Consider the following 16,294-nt stretch of genomic DNA (forward strand, 5'->3'; position numbering starts at 1 on the left):
AATATGGTTAAGGGAGAGCAGAGAGAGGACAAGGCAAGTTGGGATGCAATGAAAGTAAATCTGCTGTAGATTAAATTTAAAAGGAATGTTTTTTTTTCTTCAGATCCCAAAAAGAGAAAATGTAGATCAAAATGACATTGAACACATTTTCCTAACAGGATGAGTCGTAGATACAGGTCATTGTGTTACCCACACATCTCAGTTACACAACCTCTCCCTCACTACTCTTACCAGTATGACCTCATCCTTTAAGCAACATGTTTGTTAAGGAGCATATGGCTCGCTCTGTGTGGATGTGTGTAATGAGCTCATCCTCTTTCCCCCCTATGTAGTTATCTGTATAGGACTGAGGGTGTTTAGCAGCAGGGAGAGTCATTGAGAGGACACACACACACACACACACACACACACACACACACACACACGAGTTCACAGCTGCCAGGCTGTTTGGGATGTTTCTCCACCTGACAAAAATGTATGTTTTATTAAATGAGGTTCCAGGTCTTTGTGCTTCAAATGTTTGTCCTGGTTTTTAGAGAACTTAAAATACATTTTAGTTGTTTCTACATTGTTATCATGAGTTATGAATGCAGAAATGGAACATAAAGTAAGGGTCCTATGTTAAGAGAACGATGTAGTTACCTTCACGCACCAGTAACTTGTCTATGTAAAACACCATTTACTACTGCATATGGGAGATTTTTTAGGATGGTACTCAACTTAGAATTATGTCAGTCAAATACGATTTTGCTGTCCAATACAAATATTTGACTATTGGCTCCTTTTTTTCCATTTAGAGTTTGAGAGCTTAAATAGAATTTAGCAGGATGTTCAGGGTAACAGCGACTTTCAAGGAATATAGTAAACAAGCAGAGTTAACCCCCTGAAATAATGTGTGCTCGTTGCGCTAGCGATGGTTCGGAAATGTGCAATAGCATTTTTTGCCGACACTAGATGTCAAACAAAAGCCAGAGACTGAATCGTATTAATCTGCTGTGAGCTGTATATTAACAATTTCTAAGCAGAAAGAAGGAGATAATATTATTTCGGAGCCTGACTTAAGCCTCTCTTCCTGCGGACAGCTGCCTCCATCTCACTCAGACTCACCCTGGATCGGAGTCTGCAGCTGCCTGTACTGGAGAGCAGTGTGAAAGCAAGGAGTGCTCACTCTGCAGTGCATCTGAGGACCGAAATGTCCACAGAAGTACACTGACTCCTTGAGGAATGTCGGTCGACTTAAGAGTCTCCAACTGATGATTCAAATCTAAAACTTTCAGGGGGCAGCCCTATTATTTATATATTTCTTGATATTGTGTAACAGACAGCTTTTTTGGATGTGAAACATTTGTGGCAGTTGTGAGCACATCAGCATTGTAGCTCACTTATGTGATGATGATGTCACTACATCTTTGTTGCAGTCATGAATGGCGTTATACAAGGCTGCCATAATCCACAAAATAAGGGCCTCTCTTTCACTTCATAAGTTTTGTTGTGAGAAAGTTGAAGAGGCCCTTTATATAGGTCATGCAGTGTGGTACATCTTAATGCCTAGAGTTATTTTAATGTCATATTTACAACAAGGGGCTTCTCCAAGTCAACCTGATCAATTCAGTTGGACATTTAGTCTGGTCTAATTTGACTGATTCACTGTGTCCACTCAGCTGTTAAAAACCAGTATGTACAGCACTTCCTCCCTGCCATACATGCATACCACAGAGGTCATACATGTATGCATGGACTACTGTATGCTTCTGCCATAGCCTCCGTGACCAGTGGTATATGCGCAGCGTGTTCAGAGCATGTGGGTGTTTGGACCCCGTGTGTGTGGGTGCGCGTGTGTGGTCTTGAGGCTATGGAGAGCAGTAACACAGACTTGACAGGGGGCCGCAGAGATTTAGGGCGAGGTGCCAAGGAAGCCAAGGAAACACGTGTGTGCACACTCATGCAGACGTGCACACACACACACCCCTCGTCCTCTGATCTCGAGGGGGCATCTGCTCTGGTCCGGGTCACTGCCAGTGAGTGCTCGATCGGGCTCAAAAGTATCACCACGGCAACTGCATCGCATAATCCCATTCCATCTCATCCCATCCACGAACTGTGTGCGACGTGATTGGCCTGTTCCCCCTGGGGCGCCGAGGCGACGGCTCAGGCGCTGTCTGCTTACTCGCTGTGTCAGCTATGGCTCTGAGTCTGTGGGCGGGGAGCGAGTAGCGCATTAAAGGAACGTTTGGCGCATTTTGGCAAGAGACGGTGTGAATTATGCAGACGCACCCCTACTGTGAGTGTGTGTCTGTGTGTGCAGTCCTGCCAGTGTGAGTCCTCCATGAGGAACAGTGTGGGGAGAATAAGCCACTCTAAGCAGACAATATCCCTTTTTTTTTTGTCTTCATCTGTCGCACTCCAATCCAGTCATGAAAGTTTACATCTGTTAACCTATTTAGGGCTGGTCAGTGTGCTGATATTATATCCATGTTGTGATATGAGACTAGATATCATCTTAGATTTTGGATATTGTAAGTGTTGTCTTTTCCTAATGTAATTTTCTAAACTTAACAGACTGTTCTAGCTGTTCTATTATTTGACTTATGATTATGAAAAATCTCATTGTGTAAATATGACCAACAGTTAAATGTACAATATTATTGCAATATACACAAGGTATTTGTACAAAAAATATTGTGATATTTCATTTTCTCTATATCAACTGGCCCTACCTTTATCATTTCCTAGTATCATCATGATCTTCTTTTACATCCCTTCCTGCCCTTGACTGTTTTCAAATTGTGTTTATACAGCAAAAAAAAAAAAAGACAGTCACAACGGCATGGATATTACTGGTTACCTCCTATAATAAAGGTAAAAGGCCAGGGGATGAAACCAGTGAATTTACATGCACAATAAAAATATGCATTTCTGAAGATCAAAAGAAGTGCTGTTTTCCTGAATGCGCTGTTAAAACAATTTTGTCTGTGGTGATGAGGCATTGTATCCAACAGGCTTTCTTCTCTCTTCATGTTTCATCTTTTTTGGCATCTTAAGTGATTTGTTGTTACCTGCCATGCCAATACAGAGTTAGATTGAGTAGTGAAGATGAGAGGAGTCACTAAAATAACCCTGAATAATACAAACAGCTCTGAATAATCAAAATAATCATTAAAAAAAAAAGCACTTCAGTTTTGCCTTCATCTCTCCTCTCTTCATTCCCCCACTCATCTCGCACCAACTTTGGCTTTCATCCGTCCCTCCCTTCCTCATTCACATGACAGTGTAAGCTGGCTTTGAATTGAGCTGTCTACCTTCACTTTTCTCTCTCTTCTCACTCTGCTCTCTCACACACACCCTCCACCTCCATCACTATCTCTTTGTTTTGCCGAAGAATACAAACACAGTCTGAATTAAAACACAACTGACAGTTTGCATCCAGTTTCATTGCTCCTCCTCCTCTCTCCTCCTCCCACGATTCCTCCCTCACATACATGTCCCCCCCATCTCTCCCTTTCTCTCTTGCTCCAGCTGTCAGGAGGCTTCATTATTAAAGATTCATGGCGGAGTCTGGGCAGCTCTTCCAAAAGCTTTTGTCAGACAGACCGAGTGTCTCAAATCTCACTGCCACTAACTGGAGGTGACATAAAGACTCACATAGATCTACATGCACACAGGCACACACACACACACACACACACACACACACACACACACACACATTTTCAGTGTGTGGTCCAGCCCTTTTTTTAATTAAAAAATCATCTTGAAAGTTGGACTCTTAGTACTTCTTTTCATTTGCAATAATAGGTCATTGTTAAATACCGTACTCTTTTGCCAATGACCACTTCATGCTGTGCTTAAATTTTTATGAATGTTGTAAATATTTGACACTCGCCATGGTGTTATAAATCACAGGTTTTGGCTTGCTTATGTTTTTTGCCATTAGAAGTCATGATGACTTGTTGTATCAATAAAACAGTGCTACTTCATCCGCTGTCTTCTTTCACGTTTTACCGAATGCTCTATCAGACAGGGCTGCACTGTTTCACCATTATACTTGTCACAGTAGTCTGTCTGCCACTTTTTCTTTCATTCTCTCTCACCCCTTCCTCATGCACATATGGGTGCATATAATATATTGCACCATGACTAAACAGTATGCATTAATTTTACCATGTACAGTATTGTAGATCGTTTTGCAAAACACATGTTACTAATTTAATTATGACACATATTTTGTTTGGTTCCAAGGGGATTACAGAGCCAGGAGGCTTTGCTGTGCTAACGTGGGTCTTTGTACTCAACCATATAGGGCCTTATTTAAACAGTCTATTGAGCATGGTCTAAAATGCATGGCACAAATGCATTTAGGGTGTGTCCAACTCCACTTTTGCTAGTTAAATGGTGCATAATCTGGGTGCAAAGGGGCTTTATTTAGTCCATGAAATAATCTTAGGTGTGTTTTTGGTGTAGCATGAATTCAACCAATTAGAGTGTCATCTCACATTCCTTTTAAAATCCAGGTGCACCTGCATCTGGTGCAATATAAATGGAGGATTTGGCAAATTGGAGAGGCGTAGGTTTGAGGAAGAGTACGTTTTTGCAGATTGTTGGCCACCATGATGCATGGTTGAGCCTTGGAGTACAGCCCCAGTCCTGAACTTGCTCTCCACCAGAGCCCTGGACTGTGGTGAAAGGCGGGAAGCTGTGGGACACCTCTCCATGTGAGAGACTCTCCACCTAGAGAACAAGTTGCAAGCCCTGGAGCCCACCATCAGTATCCTGGATGAGCAGTGTCTCTCGGAACCTCAACCTTGCTCCTCAAAAACAAAAATTAGAATAATGCCTCACCCCAGTTCTACGCATTTGACAAACTGATTAAGCACTCCAAATCTGCTCCTTATATATTTCCCTCCACTGCCAAATGTGATTAAGTTGCTGTCTTCTTTTAGAGAAAAGTCTCATATTAGAGATAATGTATTAATTTCTTGCAGCAATGCACCTAGCCCCGCTCCACCTCCTCACCTGTCATCTCTCTTGTCGGAAGTAATTCAGCACCTAAAGTCTTCCACCTGTTCACTTGATCCCATCCCTACCAAACTGTTCAGATCTTTCATTACTTCATAAATAACATATAAAACATGATTAATATCTCTAGACCCATCTCTAATTAATAATTCATAATTGCAGACCAATTTCCAATCTTCAGTTACTTAAAATACATAAAAAAGGTGGAAACAAACATCAACATCAAACATCAACATTGTCGACACACTAGTAATCTCAGTTGTACACTGTAACACAATTATTGGTTTTCATCTTGAACCAAAGTTTAGAAAAAAAAAAAATCCTGCCATACCTCTGTTTGATATAAAGGACATAACAAACCAAATTTGCAGTGGGAATTACCTTGAGTAAATTCTTCTCATGGACATTTCAGGAGGGAATAGCTTACATACCACCAGGGAAAACAACAAAAAAGCCTCTCTCTGTAGTTGGAAACTTTCACAAGCAAGTAACATGGTGTTCCTTTGTCACACATACCATTCCTGACATAGAAGTGTCTTCTATTTGATCTGCAACCAACTGGCCTTGTGCCTTGTGAAACTATGAACAGTATACTTCAGAAAGATGTTTCCTGGCTCATTCCCTCTTAATACAGATGATAACAAATCCAGTTAGCCTCTCCCTATTGATATTGCTTGTTAGGTGTTTTTGTATTTGATGCAGGAAGCAGACAGACTCTATCACTGAAGGCCATTGATTTATGTTTATGTGTGTATGTGTATGTGTGCAGGCTTTTCATGCTTTTATATCTTCATTAATGACTTAGGAACGTAGATTTTCAAGTACCTTTTGAGTGTTTATCTCTGAAAAAAGTTTTATTTTGAAAGCTTCTCGCTTTGCTGTCATTGAATGTTACAAATAGCATGTGTCAGCTTCAGCGATGTTACAGTGAAGTCCTTATTTTACATGCACACACATGGCCGCGTGGGGACTCCTGTAATGACAGCCTTTGAGACAGCAGAGGGCTAGTGTCATGCCAGTATCACCTTTTTTCAGTTGGTTAAATCAAAAGCATGGGAACATGGAATTGTGTGAACTGTTGGTGTAAAACAAATGCCATATTATCTACTACTGTTAATTTTCTCCTTTATTTTTGTTCTTGTTTGTACAGAAAAGCCCAGGAGCAGCAGAAAAAGGTGGTGGTAGCAGGTTGTGTCCCGCAGGCTCAGCCACGGATGGACTACCTCAAAGGACTCAGCATCATTGGGGTATGCGTTTGTCTGTTTGGATTCACTTACATGAAATGGGTAATCGGAGTGATGTACGGATGCGTTAATACAGCATATACTCTATGTCTGCATATGACTTTATTTGAGTCTAATGGATAACCTATGAGTAGTCCTGACAGACAGATAGACACAAAGAGATACAGATGGTTTGACCTGTCAGTCACCTGGCTGCCAGCTTAATGTGTCGGTTCCTTTCTGGCCTCCCTGCTGCTTGGTTGATCAATAGATCTCCCAGTGAGACACGATCGAGACTACTAAGATGAACATGGTGGGAAGTAGAGAAGAAGGAAGAATTTCTGATCGAAGGAGGAAGAAAGATAGAAAAAGAGGGTGGGAGGAGGAGAAAAGGAAGACAGGAAGCATAGACATCATGGTGACAGCATGGACACCAGTTTAAGGATCTTCATACAAAAAAAGTAACTGTGTCTGTATCATTTACCTCAGTGCTTCATGTGAACAATGTTTTAAAGATAGCTGAGAAGACTGAAATGAATTAACAAGATTGTCTTCGAGTGCTATTTGTTTCTATTATACATTTAGTGGCATCAGTCTGATTCTTGTGAATGCACTATCTTAAGAACCAGACTGATGCAAGGTCACAGTCATTGTGACCTTGCATCAGTCTGATTCTTGTGAATGCGATATCTTAAGAACACCTTCGGGGAATTTCTTCAAATTTGGCACAAACGTCCCCTTGTACTCATTGATGAACTGACTAAATATTGGTGGTCAAAGATCAAGGTCACTGTGATCTTGGCGTCCGTCTCATTCTTGTGAAAGCAAAATCTCAAAAACACCTTGGGGGAATTTCTTCAAATTTGGCACAAATATTCACTGTGACTCAAGAATGAATTAATTAGATTTTAGTGGTCAAATGTCACAGTCATGACCGTGCATCAGTCTGATTCTCATGAATGCGATATCTTAAAAACACCTTTGGGAAATTTCTTCAAATTTGGCACAAACGTCCCCTTGTACTCATTGATGAACTGACTAAATATTGGTGGTTAAAGATCAAGGTCACTGTGATCTTGCGTCCGTCTCATTCTTGTGAAAGCAAAATCTCAAAAACACCTTGGGGGAATTTCTTCAAATTTGGCACAAATATTCACTCAAACTCAAGGATGAATTAATTAGATTTTAGTGGTCAAAGGTCAAGGTTGTTGTGACCTTGCATCAGTCTGATCTTGTGATTGCGATATCTCAAGAACACCACAAGGGAATTTCTTCAAATTTGGCACAGACGTCCACTTTGACTCAACAGTCAACTGATTAGAATTTGGTGGTCAGTGGTCAAGGTCCATGTGACCTCACAAAACATAGTTTTGGTCATGACTCAAGAATTGATACGTAATTATGACAAAATTTCACACAAATGTCAAATGTTAAAATGATGAAGTGATGACATTTTTTATCCCAAAGGTCAACTTCACTGTGACATCGTGATGTTCTGCAAAAACACTTTTCTGGCCATTATTTAATGTCATAACATAACAGAGGTTGAGACAGTTGGTCAGATACTGAATTGGTGACACTATTCTTTGGTGCCCACATTGAAACTGTGCTGATTATATAAATGTTCTCTGCTGCCGGGGGAAGATGTGTGTGACACCTCCATGTTTTCACAGACATGGATGTAAACTTTAAGTGTAACTTGACCGGTGTGTGGAGGCATACAACCGCGAGGTGGTAATTCTTTTTTGGTCTTCCACATGTAGAACATTTTTCACTAATGTAGAAAGACATTGTGTACATTGACTCGTATTTGTTGGGGAGATCTGATGTATGGAAAAAGACAGCAGTAGGAAGGGACAAGTGATGTGAATACCTCATGGCTTTGGGTCCAGCACGTAAACTGGCCTTTCAAATCCTCTTTTATTGAAGGTGGCACTTGACAGTTGGCTCTCTCGGTTAAAATTCAGTTAACATTGGGGAGTCATGGAAATTCACAGATAAAACAACAGGGGGGAAGAAAATTTTATTTTAAGTAGATTTATTAGGGCCATTTCCCTGCAGTGTCTATACAGTTTATTGTAACAACAGGTGAATTTGATTATTTTGCATTGCCATTCATAAGCTATTACATTTCCACTAATAACCCTGTGGTGCAGGTATGAATAGATTGTATAGCAAACTGTGATATGGAACAGCTATTTAATTTTCCGTCTTTCACCTCAGTAATCACAGGAGGAAGCTAAAACGATGCATCAAGGTTATCACTATTTAACAACTAAATGAGCGTCCTCATTAAATCATTGATGATGTTTGTAATTAGAGAGTGTGTTTTTCTTCTGTCTGCTGCTGCAAAATCCTCTCGAGCTTTAAGTCTAATACTTGAATATTCATCTTAAAGCTTTCTTATGGGTGAATGTAAAGTTTTTATTGTCAGTTCAGTCTCGCAAGTAAACATCAGTCACTCAAACATAAACAGAGTGAAGTTGTTAAAATATGCTTTATCTTTGACAAATGTGTAATGCAAACATGTCCGCACCATACATAAAATGTTTAGGAGAGCTAAATAATTCCTGCATGCATAAAAAAGCATACATTTGATCTGGTTAGATATATTTGCGTGCATTTGTTTACTCAGTGCACAGAGACTGAGCTTTGCCTTCTAAATCACCACACAAAACCTTGATCTTAATTTCACATAATGCTGAATTTATTTGGTTGCGTAAAAAAAACAAACTGCCTCATTGAAAGTGAAGATATATCAAAGGGTTCAATATCCAATGTTGATTACTGCCACTGTCTTAAAAATAATGGGTTGGGGGGTGGGGGGTGTCTCAAATGTTACGTTAAATATCCTTTACTATAAATAATGTAATTCCATTTAAGAAAACATGCCACCATGTAACATAATTACATTCAAATCAAGTGGCATGTATGTATAATATAATTACATTCAGATAAACAGGCTTGTATATGTAATAGCCTACAGGGCGAGGCAGAAACATCTGGGAAGTTTACCACTGTCGATCCTTTCATTGTTATGAGTAGATTGGATTATGCATTGATACACGCACGCGCACGCACACACACACGCACACGCGCACTCAGTGATGGACACACGCATGAACAGGCACAGCCGGTAACAAACACAGACGGAGGTATATGAGTATGCACACACTCCCCTTGTGTATCCTTGGTAGTAACAATCAGCCACACAATGACGGTGACAGTTGGTGGGTTATGCAAATGAGATGCAAATAACTGGTCATGAATTTGTATATAGTGATTGCACTAACGGCTAGATAAGGGGTGTAGTTAAAAGAAAGAGTGCTTCCTGTTGAATACATCCACTTTAATTGACCCGTGTGTCAGCTTTTATGTGCGTTTCTGTTGTGTTTTACTGCCTGATGTTCCTGTGAAATGAATGACAGCGTGTTGTGTGTAAGGTACACAGTCAGTCACGCAAGACTACAGTGTGTCTCTGGACATGTCACATCCTGTATCTGAGACACATCACACAGACATATACACACACACACACACACACACACACACAAAAACACACACACACAGGGCTGGCTTGGTAATAAGAGCTTTACAGTGGGTAAGCATGTTGTAAACATGAAAAGCACGCAACATCAGTCTTCTCAGCATGTATGTATGTGTTGGGTGTGGGGTACATAAGTGACTGTTGAAAGCCCAGTTTACACATCTTTTTTATACCTTAGCCCAATTACTCACAAATTATATGCACTTCATGTTGTTTATTGTGAGTGTGTAATGTTACATGCTGACAGCTCATTAAAAAAACTAACCTTGGTTGCATTAATTTCTTCGGTTTTCTAGAACTTAAAAATATTTTTCCTTCACTTTTATACTATTTTCTTTCTTGTCCTTTGTCCATAGGCCAGAGATTTCTGTCACACTTAGCTAGGGTTCTTACGCAGCATGGGAAAATACGGAAACAAGAAAAGAGAGTATGGAAAAATCTTTTTGTTTCCAGACTATTGCCCCTTCTCTGTTTTCTAAATATGAACTTAATGAATGTGGAGGCTCATTCACACCTTCAAAAGCTTTTCTCCATAGATGAAGAAAAGAAAAATTCTGCGCACTGTCTGTTACTTGCAATAAATGTTTTTAAGCAAAAGTTTCGGTCATCAGATTGCTTAGTAAAGTTTATGGCAAGTAGCAGGACAGTGTGCATGAATTCTCTTTTCATTAAAATATGAACTTCAGAATTTCAAAAAAGAAAGTGGTCGTACAATCAGAGTGTTATTATGCCATTTGGAGGAGGCAGACATTGAAAAATGTTTTCAGAAAACTTCTTCATGGTTGTGTTCATAGTCTTTTCCATGGACACAGTGAATAAACAAGGCTGTACAGTTAACTTTCTTTCAACTCATTTTTGCTTCTTATTTATAAAAGAGACAAAAAAGAGACAATACTATAATTTTGATTATTCAGTATGTTAGCGCCGGTTACTTTGATTCCTTTTTGGTCAGAGATGTTTCACCGTGGGGCATCGTTTAACTTTCTGTGTAAGAGTTTGGACTTACAGACCACAATGGGTAAATGGTTGTTTTCTGAGGGCTGGCTGTTTGTACGCAGATGTCAGATATGGACTGAAAAGTTATGGGAAAGTATGGAAATTTCAGTCTGAAAAAGTATGGGATTTTGAAATGAAGAATGTGTGAAACTGCTTAGTTTATTCATGACATGAGTGCTTTTTTTATTTTTTATTTTTTTTAGACTACAGATAGCCTTTGTCAATGTGTCTATATATGTATGCTCTGTGTAGAGTTTTATCTGCTTTGTACATGCAGCAATAGGGCTGTGACTGGTCATTTTTTTAGCCCTTTATTTTCTCCATTAAATGATTAATCATTTTGTCTATAAAATGTCAAAAAAAGTAATACATGCCCTGTAATTTCCTTAGAGCGCAAGGTGACGTCTTCAGTTGGTATGTTTTATCCGACCAGCAGTCCAAAATCCAAAGCTATTGAGTATATTATCATGTATGATCATGTATGACGAAGAAACATGTCAACTTCTCTTATTTAAGAAGCAAAAATGTTTGGCTAATTACTAAAATGATTGTTCAATTATCAAAATAGTTAATTATCTGTTGATCAACTAATGGATTAATTGACTAATGGTTGCAGCTAAATACAGTACCTATTATCACCTCTTGGTAAACATCCTACTTGCAAATGGAAATTTGTTATAACAGAAATAATAAAAAAAATCTTATTTTTGACAAATGACTTTCTATGGAAGCATAGTTCTGCTGAAAATATGGTTGCTTCTTTCCACTAGATTTTTTCTTTTATTCAAATATATTCCAGGTGTATAAAGCAGGATTTGATAAGAACCATAATTAAAAAGCCAGATCTAAATTAAGCACTAAAATGTGAACAATAGCCGACCCTTACTGTGAGTGGGGACACCCGCTGCTGCTCTGAATGAACCCAGATTGCCTGGCCATTAGAAGAAAATAGGTTTTACCTTCAGTGTGTAACATGTATATTACTGCTGCCGACAAGGCGCAGTGTGCATCTGTGTGAGTGTGTTTGAAAGAAGGGTTACTGTGGGTAATGGGCCCCGAGGCATTGAGAGCGGGTGCCAAGGGCGAGAGCGCAGACCTCTAAGAACAGAGAAAGTGAGTGAATTAGAGGTGGAGGGGACGCTGTTAGGAATGAAAGGAGAAATAATGGCAGAGAAATTATTTTTTGTCCTTTCCCACTTCTGTATTCCTCTCTCCATACACCCTTCTCTCACTCTTAACCCTTTCCTCTCCAGATTATCAGTAGAGGGATGGTACATTTGTAAAACCAGTGCTGTTCTCAGTAGAGCATAATACTACCTAATATTCTTTTCTTGCCTTTTTTCTCTACATGAGTTGGTGGTGTTTCAGAGTCCCCCTAGGCAGAGCTGCGGGATTTTCTCAACGGGAGGAATAGAGGAGAATAACTGTACTGCCTGATCATAACATGATTCAGTTGTAGTCATTCCCTTGTAATCTAAGGACATGCTATTAGTTTATTCTTACCTGTATGCTCATTTGTCTGTTTCTGCCTCTTGGTTCTCCATGAAATCTCACCGCCAGACTGTGTCTCTGTCGATACTTAAGCGGTGTTGCAGCTACATAGACTCCTAGTGGCATTCAGGAAATCTATAACACTTAATCCTGGCTGGGGAAAACTCAGTGCGATTGTATCTGTTTGTACTTATTTGCCTGTGTGCATACTGCATATTGTCTTTGTATATATTTACATGCCCTCTTTGTTTACATGCGGATCAGTGTGTGTGTGTTTGCGGGTTGTCGATATCAGGCTTTTGTTTGACTGTATGGACCTGGTTGGTCAGCATCAATAAACTTCTCCCATGTGTGTCTGTCTGTGTTTCAGGTCCAACAGATTGATCGAGTGGTGGAAGTGGTGGATGAGGCCGTTAAAGGTATTTATACACACACACGGACACGCGCACATACACAGGCAGGCACTCATTGTATAAGTGAATAAGCAAAAAAGCATTGATCAGCTAATGAATGAATAAAAGAGAGTCCCTCCATTGTTTGAATAGGAAATGTATGAATGATTTTCAGTAAAGTAGTCTGTGCACTTATTGACAGAATGCAAGGGCTAAGAATGAATTTATCACTTGCCTGCAGAAGAGCACATAATCAAATACTAATGGCTTTGTGTTGACTTCCTGTCTGCTTTCTCACAATTAGCATTTTAAAACATTTGGTTCTTAGCATTTATTGTCCATAATAAATTACCAGCTAGAGTTTTGTAAGAAGATTCAGTATTGTTCAAAGTACAAAGATCTACAGGGGGAATGATCTGTGTGTTTGAATTAGATCATTTTAAAGTCAGGGTTTGGGAAATAATCGATACAGTATTATATTGTGATATTTTTTTGTGGCAATGATGTATCAAAATACGGATGTCAAGTATCAGTTTTTTACAATATAGATTATAAACATAAATACAAATTAAAGCTGCTACCAGCGAAGAACGGCCCTCGCACCTCTGCACAATTCAGGGGTGCTGGCAGAACGCCGGCTGATGCCGCTGTTCCTTTCTGTGAAAGTCGGACCTTGCATGCAGGAGTGAGATGGTATATCCTTCGATAACACTTTACTTGAAGGTATCTACATAAGGGTGACATGACACTGCCATAACTATGAGATGACACTGTCATGAACTTGTCATAAACATTATGTACATGTCATAAACATTATGTACATGTCATAAACGTTTATGACTGCTGTCATTAAGTGTCATTTGGTTTTTGTAATGACAAGTTGACATTGTTTGGGTTGTCTTGATTATGACAACTTGACATTAATTAAAGTGACATTACCAGAAGTTGTCTTTGTCATGACAAGTTGACATTAAATTTGTTTGGGATGTCCTTATAATGACAACTTGACATTAACATAAAGACATCTTCTGGTTATGTCATCCTGGTTAATGTCAAGTTGTCATTATAAGGACATCCCAAACAAATTTAATGTCAACTTGTCATGACAAAGACAACTTCTGGTAATGCCACTTTGATTAATGTCAAGTTGTCATAATCAAGACAACCCAAACAACGTCAACTTGTCATTACAAAAACCGAATGACACTTAATGACAGCAGTCATAAACCTTTATGACACGTACATAATGTTCATGACAGGTTCATGACCGTGTCATGTCATAGTTATGACAGTGTCATGTCACCCTTATGTAGATACCTTCAAGTAAAGTGTTAGCTATCCTTCACAGAGTGTGGGCGTTGGAATGATATATTTCACATTTTGTGCCACTTCCTGTTTCCACTTTGTGGCACTAGAAAACACTCTGATCATATGCCATGTTGCTGTGAATCAATTGGGGACCACACCATGCAAACTTCAGGTCAATCAAAAGATAACTGTCTGACAAGACTTACTTCTTGTTGCAAGTAGCTGGCGCGATCACCCTGACACCTAATGTGCATGTAGATAGCTTTGGGCCTGGAGCCTCCTAAAACATGTGAAGTTTGGGGCAAATTGGATCATGTATGCTGCAGTATCAAACCACTTCCTGTTTGGCGGCCAAAAACATTTACATTTGACACCTCGCGACTGTCACACATTTTGATGTAACTCAAGCTTTTAACAACTTTTCATCTTTAATGTCTTTTAGACGGTACACACCACATTTGAAGTCGATGAAAACTGTAGGAGGAGTTTGTGAAAGCGCAACCCCTGGAAACGGCCAAAAAATGCTCAAAAATTACACATTTAACTCAAAATGGCTGACTTCTTGTTGGGTTTAGGGTATTGCTCCAGAGACTTTTTGTGCATCTTGGGGGGTTACATGTGCCTACCAATTTTTGTACATGTAGGTGAAACCAGGATGGTAACAAAATGTGTTCAAACGTTATTGACTACATTGCTAAATAAGTAAGATTAATGGTTTAGATTGAGTGTGTGTGTTGAAAAGAGAACAGTCATCAGTGTTGCTTTCCGATCTGTCTCGCTGTCTGAGTAGCTTGTTAAGCAGTCTTTTCTGTCTGAGCGGCTCACTGACGGCAAGACAGACTCACATGGCAGTGATTAGGTCATCCATTTAAACTGTTAGTGAACCACTGCACTTAACTGTTTAATGAAGGTCAGGCAGAGTTTACAGTGTGAGAGTGTCCAGTCAAGCTGTCATACACCCCCAGCTGTTCTCTAATAAAGAACAGATTGAGTTTACACTGTGTGTGTATGTGTGTGTGTGTGTGTGTGTGTATGAGTTACTAGTTTGCACTGCAGGCCTCACTCTAATGAAGGACAGCTGAACTGAGGCTTAATTTTACAATGTGTCATCAACCCTAAATCGTCTGGCTACACACTCACATTCACACATGTAAACTGTGACTTTCATTCCCCCTTTCTTCCCTATGATTTGCTCATTCTTTCCTTTTTCTTCCCTTTTCCGTCTTCCTCACATTCCTCGGCATCTTTTGATCTCTTTTCCCCTCCTTTCTTCTTTCTCCGTCTGCCTTCTCACTGCCCTGTTCCATCCCTTCTGCTCTCCTTCCCTTCCTTTTTCCTCCCTCCTTCGCCCCCTCCATAGAAACTAATTTCCCCAGTATCATTACAGTTCTTTATGACCTCGTATAAACTGGGAGCTGTTATTTCAGCTCGGAGGCCTGGGCATAAACCTTTAAGCGAGGGGATTTGCCTTTCATAATGGCTACTAAAATACTTACTTCAATGAACTGCTAATAGACGCAGTTCTTTGCTTCACCAAAATTGCTTGCAGGTCTGTTTTCCACATGACAAGAGTACTGGTATGCTTTTATGACCTTGTTTCTTGAGGTGTGAGACTATGCATTCAGTTTGGCTCAAAAACAACTTAACTGTCACTCCATAAGGATACTGTAAAACTGCTTTTAATCATAGTGCAGCTACGTAACATAAAGATCTGGTTACTACCTGTTGTAAATGGCAGAGATTTTTTATCCTTTAGTTATCTTGGGTTGGGTTGCTGAGCATGCACACAGTACTTAACATTTATATACAGTCGCGCACATTACAGCTACTGCCCAGTCTTGTGGTGCTTGTCACTCTGCAGCAGCGTCAGGGATACGGTGGGTGATGTTGTTACTACGCTCACAAGCTTGCTTATCCAAATCAATAGTTTCTTTTTTAGCTGTGCCAGATGTTTATTTTGTTGCTAACAACAAACACAGCTTTGGCTTCATCGTGTATTCCAAGCCCACTGGCAGATCTATAAAAAATTAATTAATGACACCCATGGATGCACATTTTTGCAAGGGCACCTAGACAGATTTAATGTCTCTTAGTGATGCTCAACAAACAAAAACACAGGAACAGTTGGCTATTCGAGGGCTAAAATACAGAGAAAGAATGTTTACATTCACTAATCAAGAAGAAAAAATGTATGCAGAGGCACACACAAGCTACATAAATATGCTTTATTCATGTTTTCAGTCTTAGAGCAACACAGACTTCCACTGATGTCTGATCTTTGCACCATTAATAAATAACTGCTGTACTTCTTTCTTTACAGG

The 16,294-nt window shown here is 39.7% G+C and overlaps 1 protein-coding gene across 1 annotated transcript in view; it reads left to right on the forward strand.

Annotated features, from left to right (window-relative positions):
* The window catches only part of cdkal1 (CDK5 regulatory subunit associated protein 1-like 1), a 288,180-nt gene that overhangs the window by 82,890 nt on the left and 188,996 nt on the right, over positions 1–16,294 (forward strand). Inside the window, exons 5-6 of the mRNA XM_033641067.2 lie at positions 6,167–6,263; positions 12,644–12,692. Of these exons, the coding sequence (XP_033496958.1) occupies positions 6,167–6,263; positions 12,644–12,692 (146 nt within the window). The remainder of the gene's footprint in view (positions 1–6,166; positions 6,264–12,643; positions 12,693–16,294) is intronic.

The sequence above is a fragment of the Epinephelus lanceolatus genome, chromosome 10 (assembly GCF_041903045.1).
Source record: "Epinephelus lanceolatus isolate andai-2023 chromosome 10, ASM4190304v1, whole genome shotgun sequence".
Taxonomy (NCBI): Eukaryota; Metazoa; Chordata; class Actinopteri; order Perciformes; family Serranidae; genus Epinephelus; species Epinephelus lanceolatus.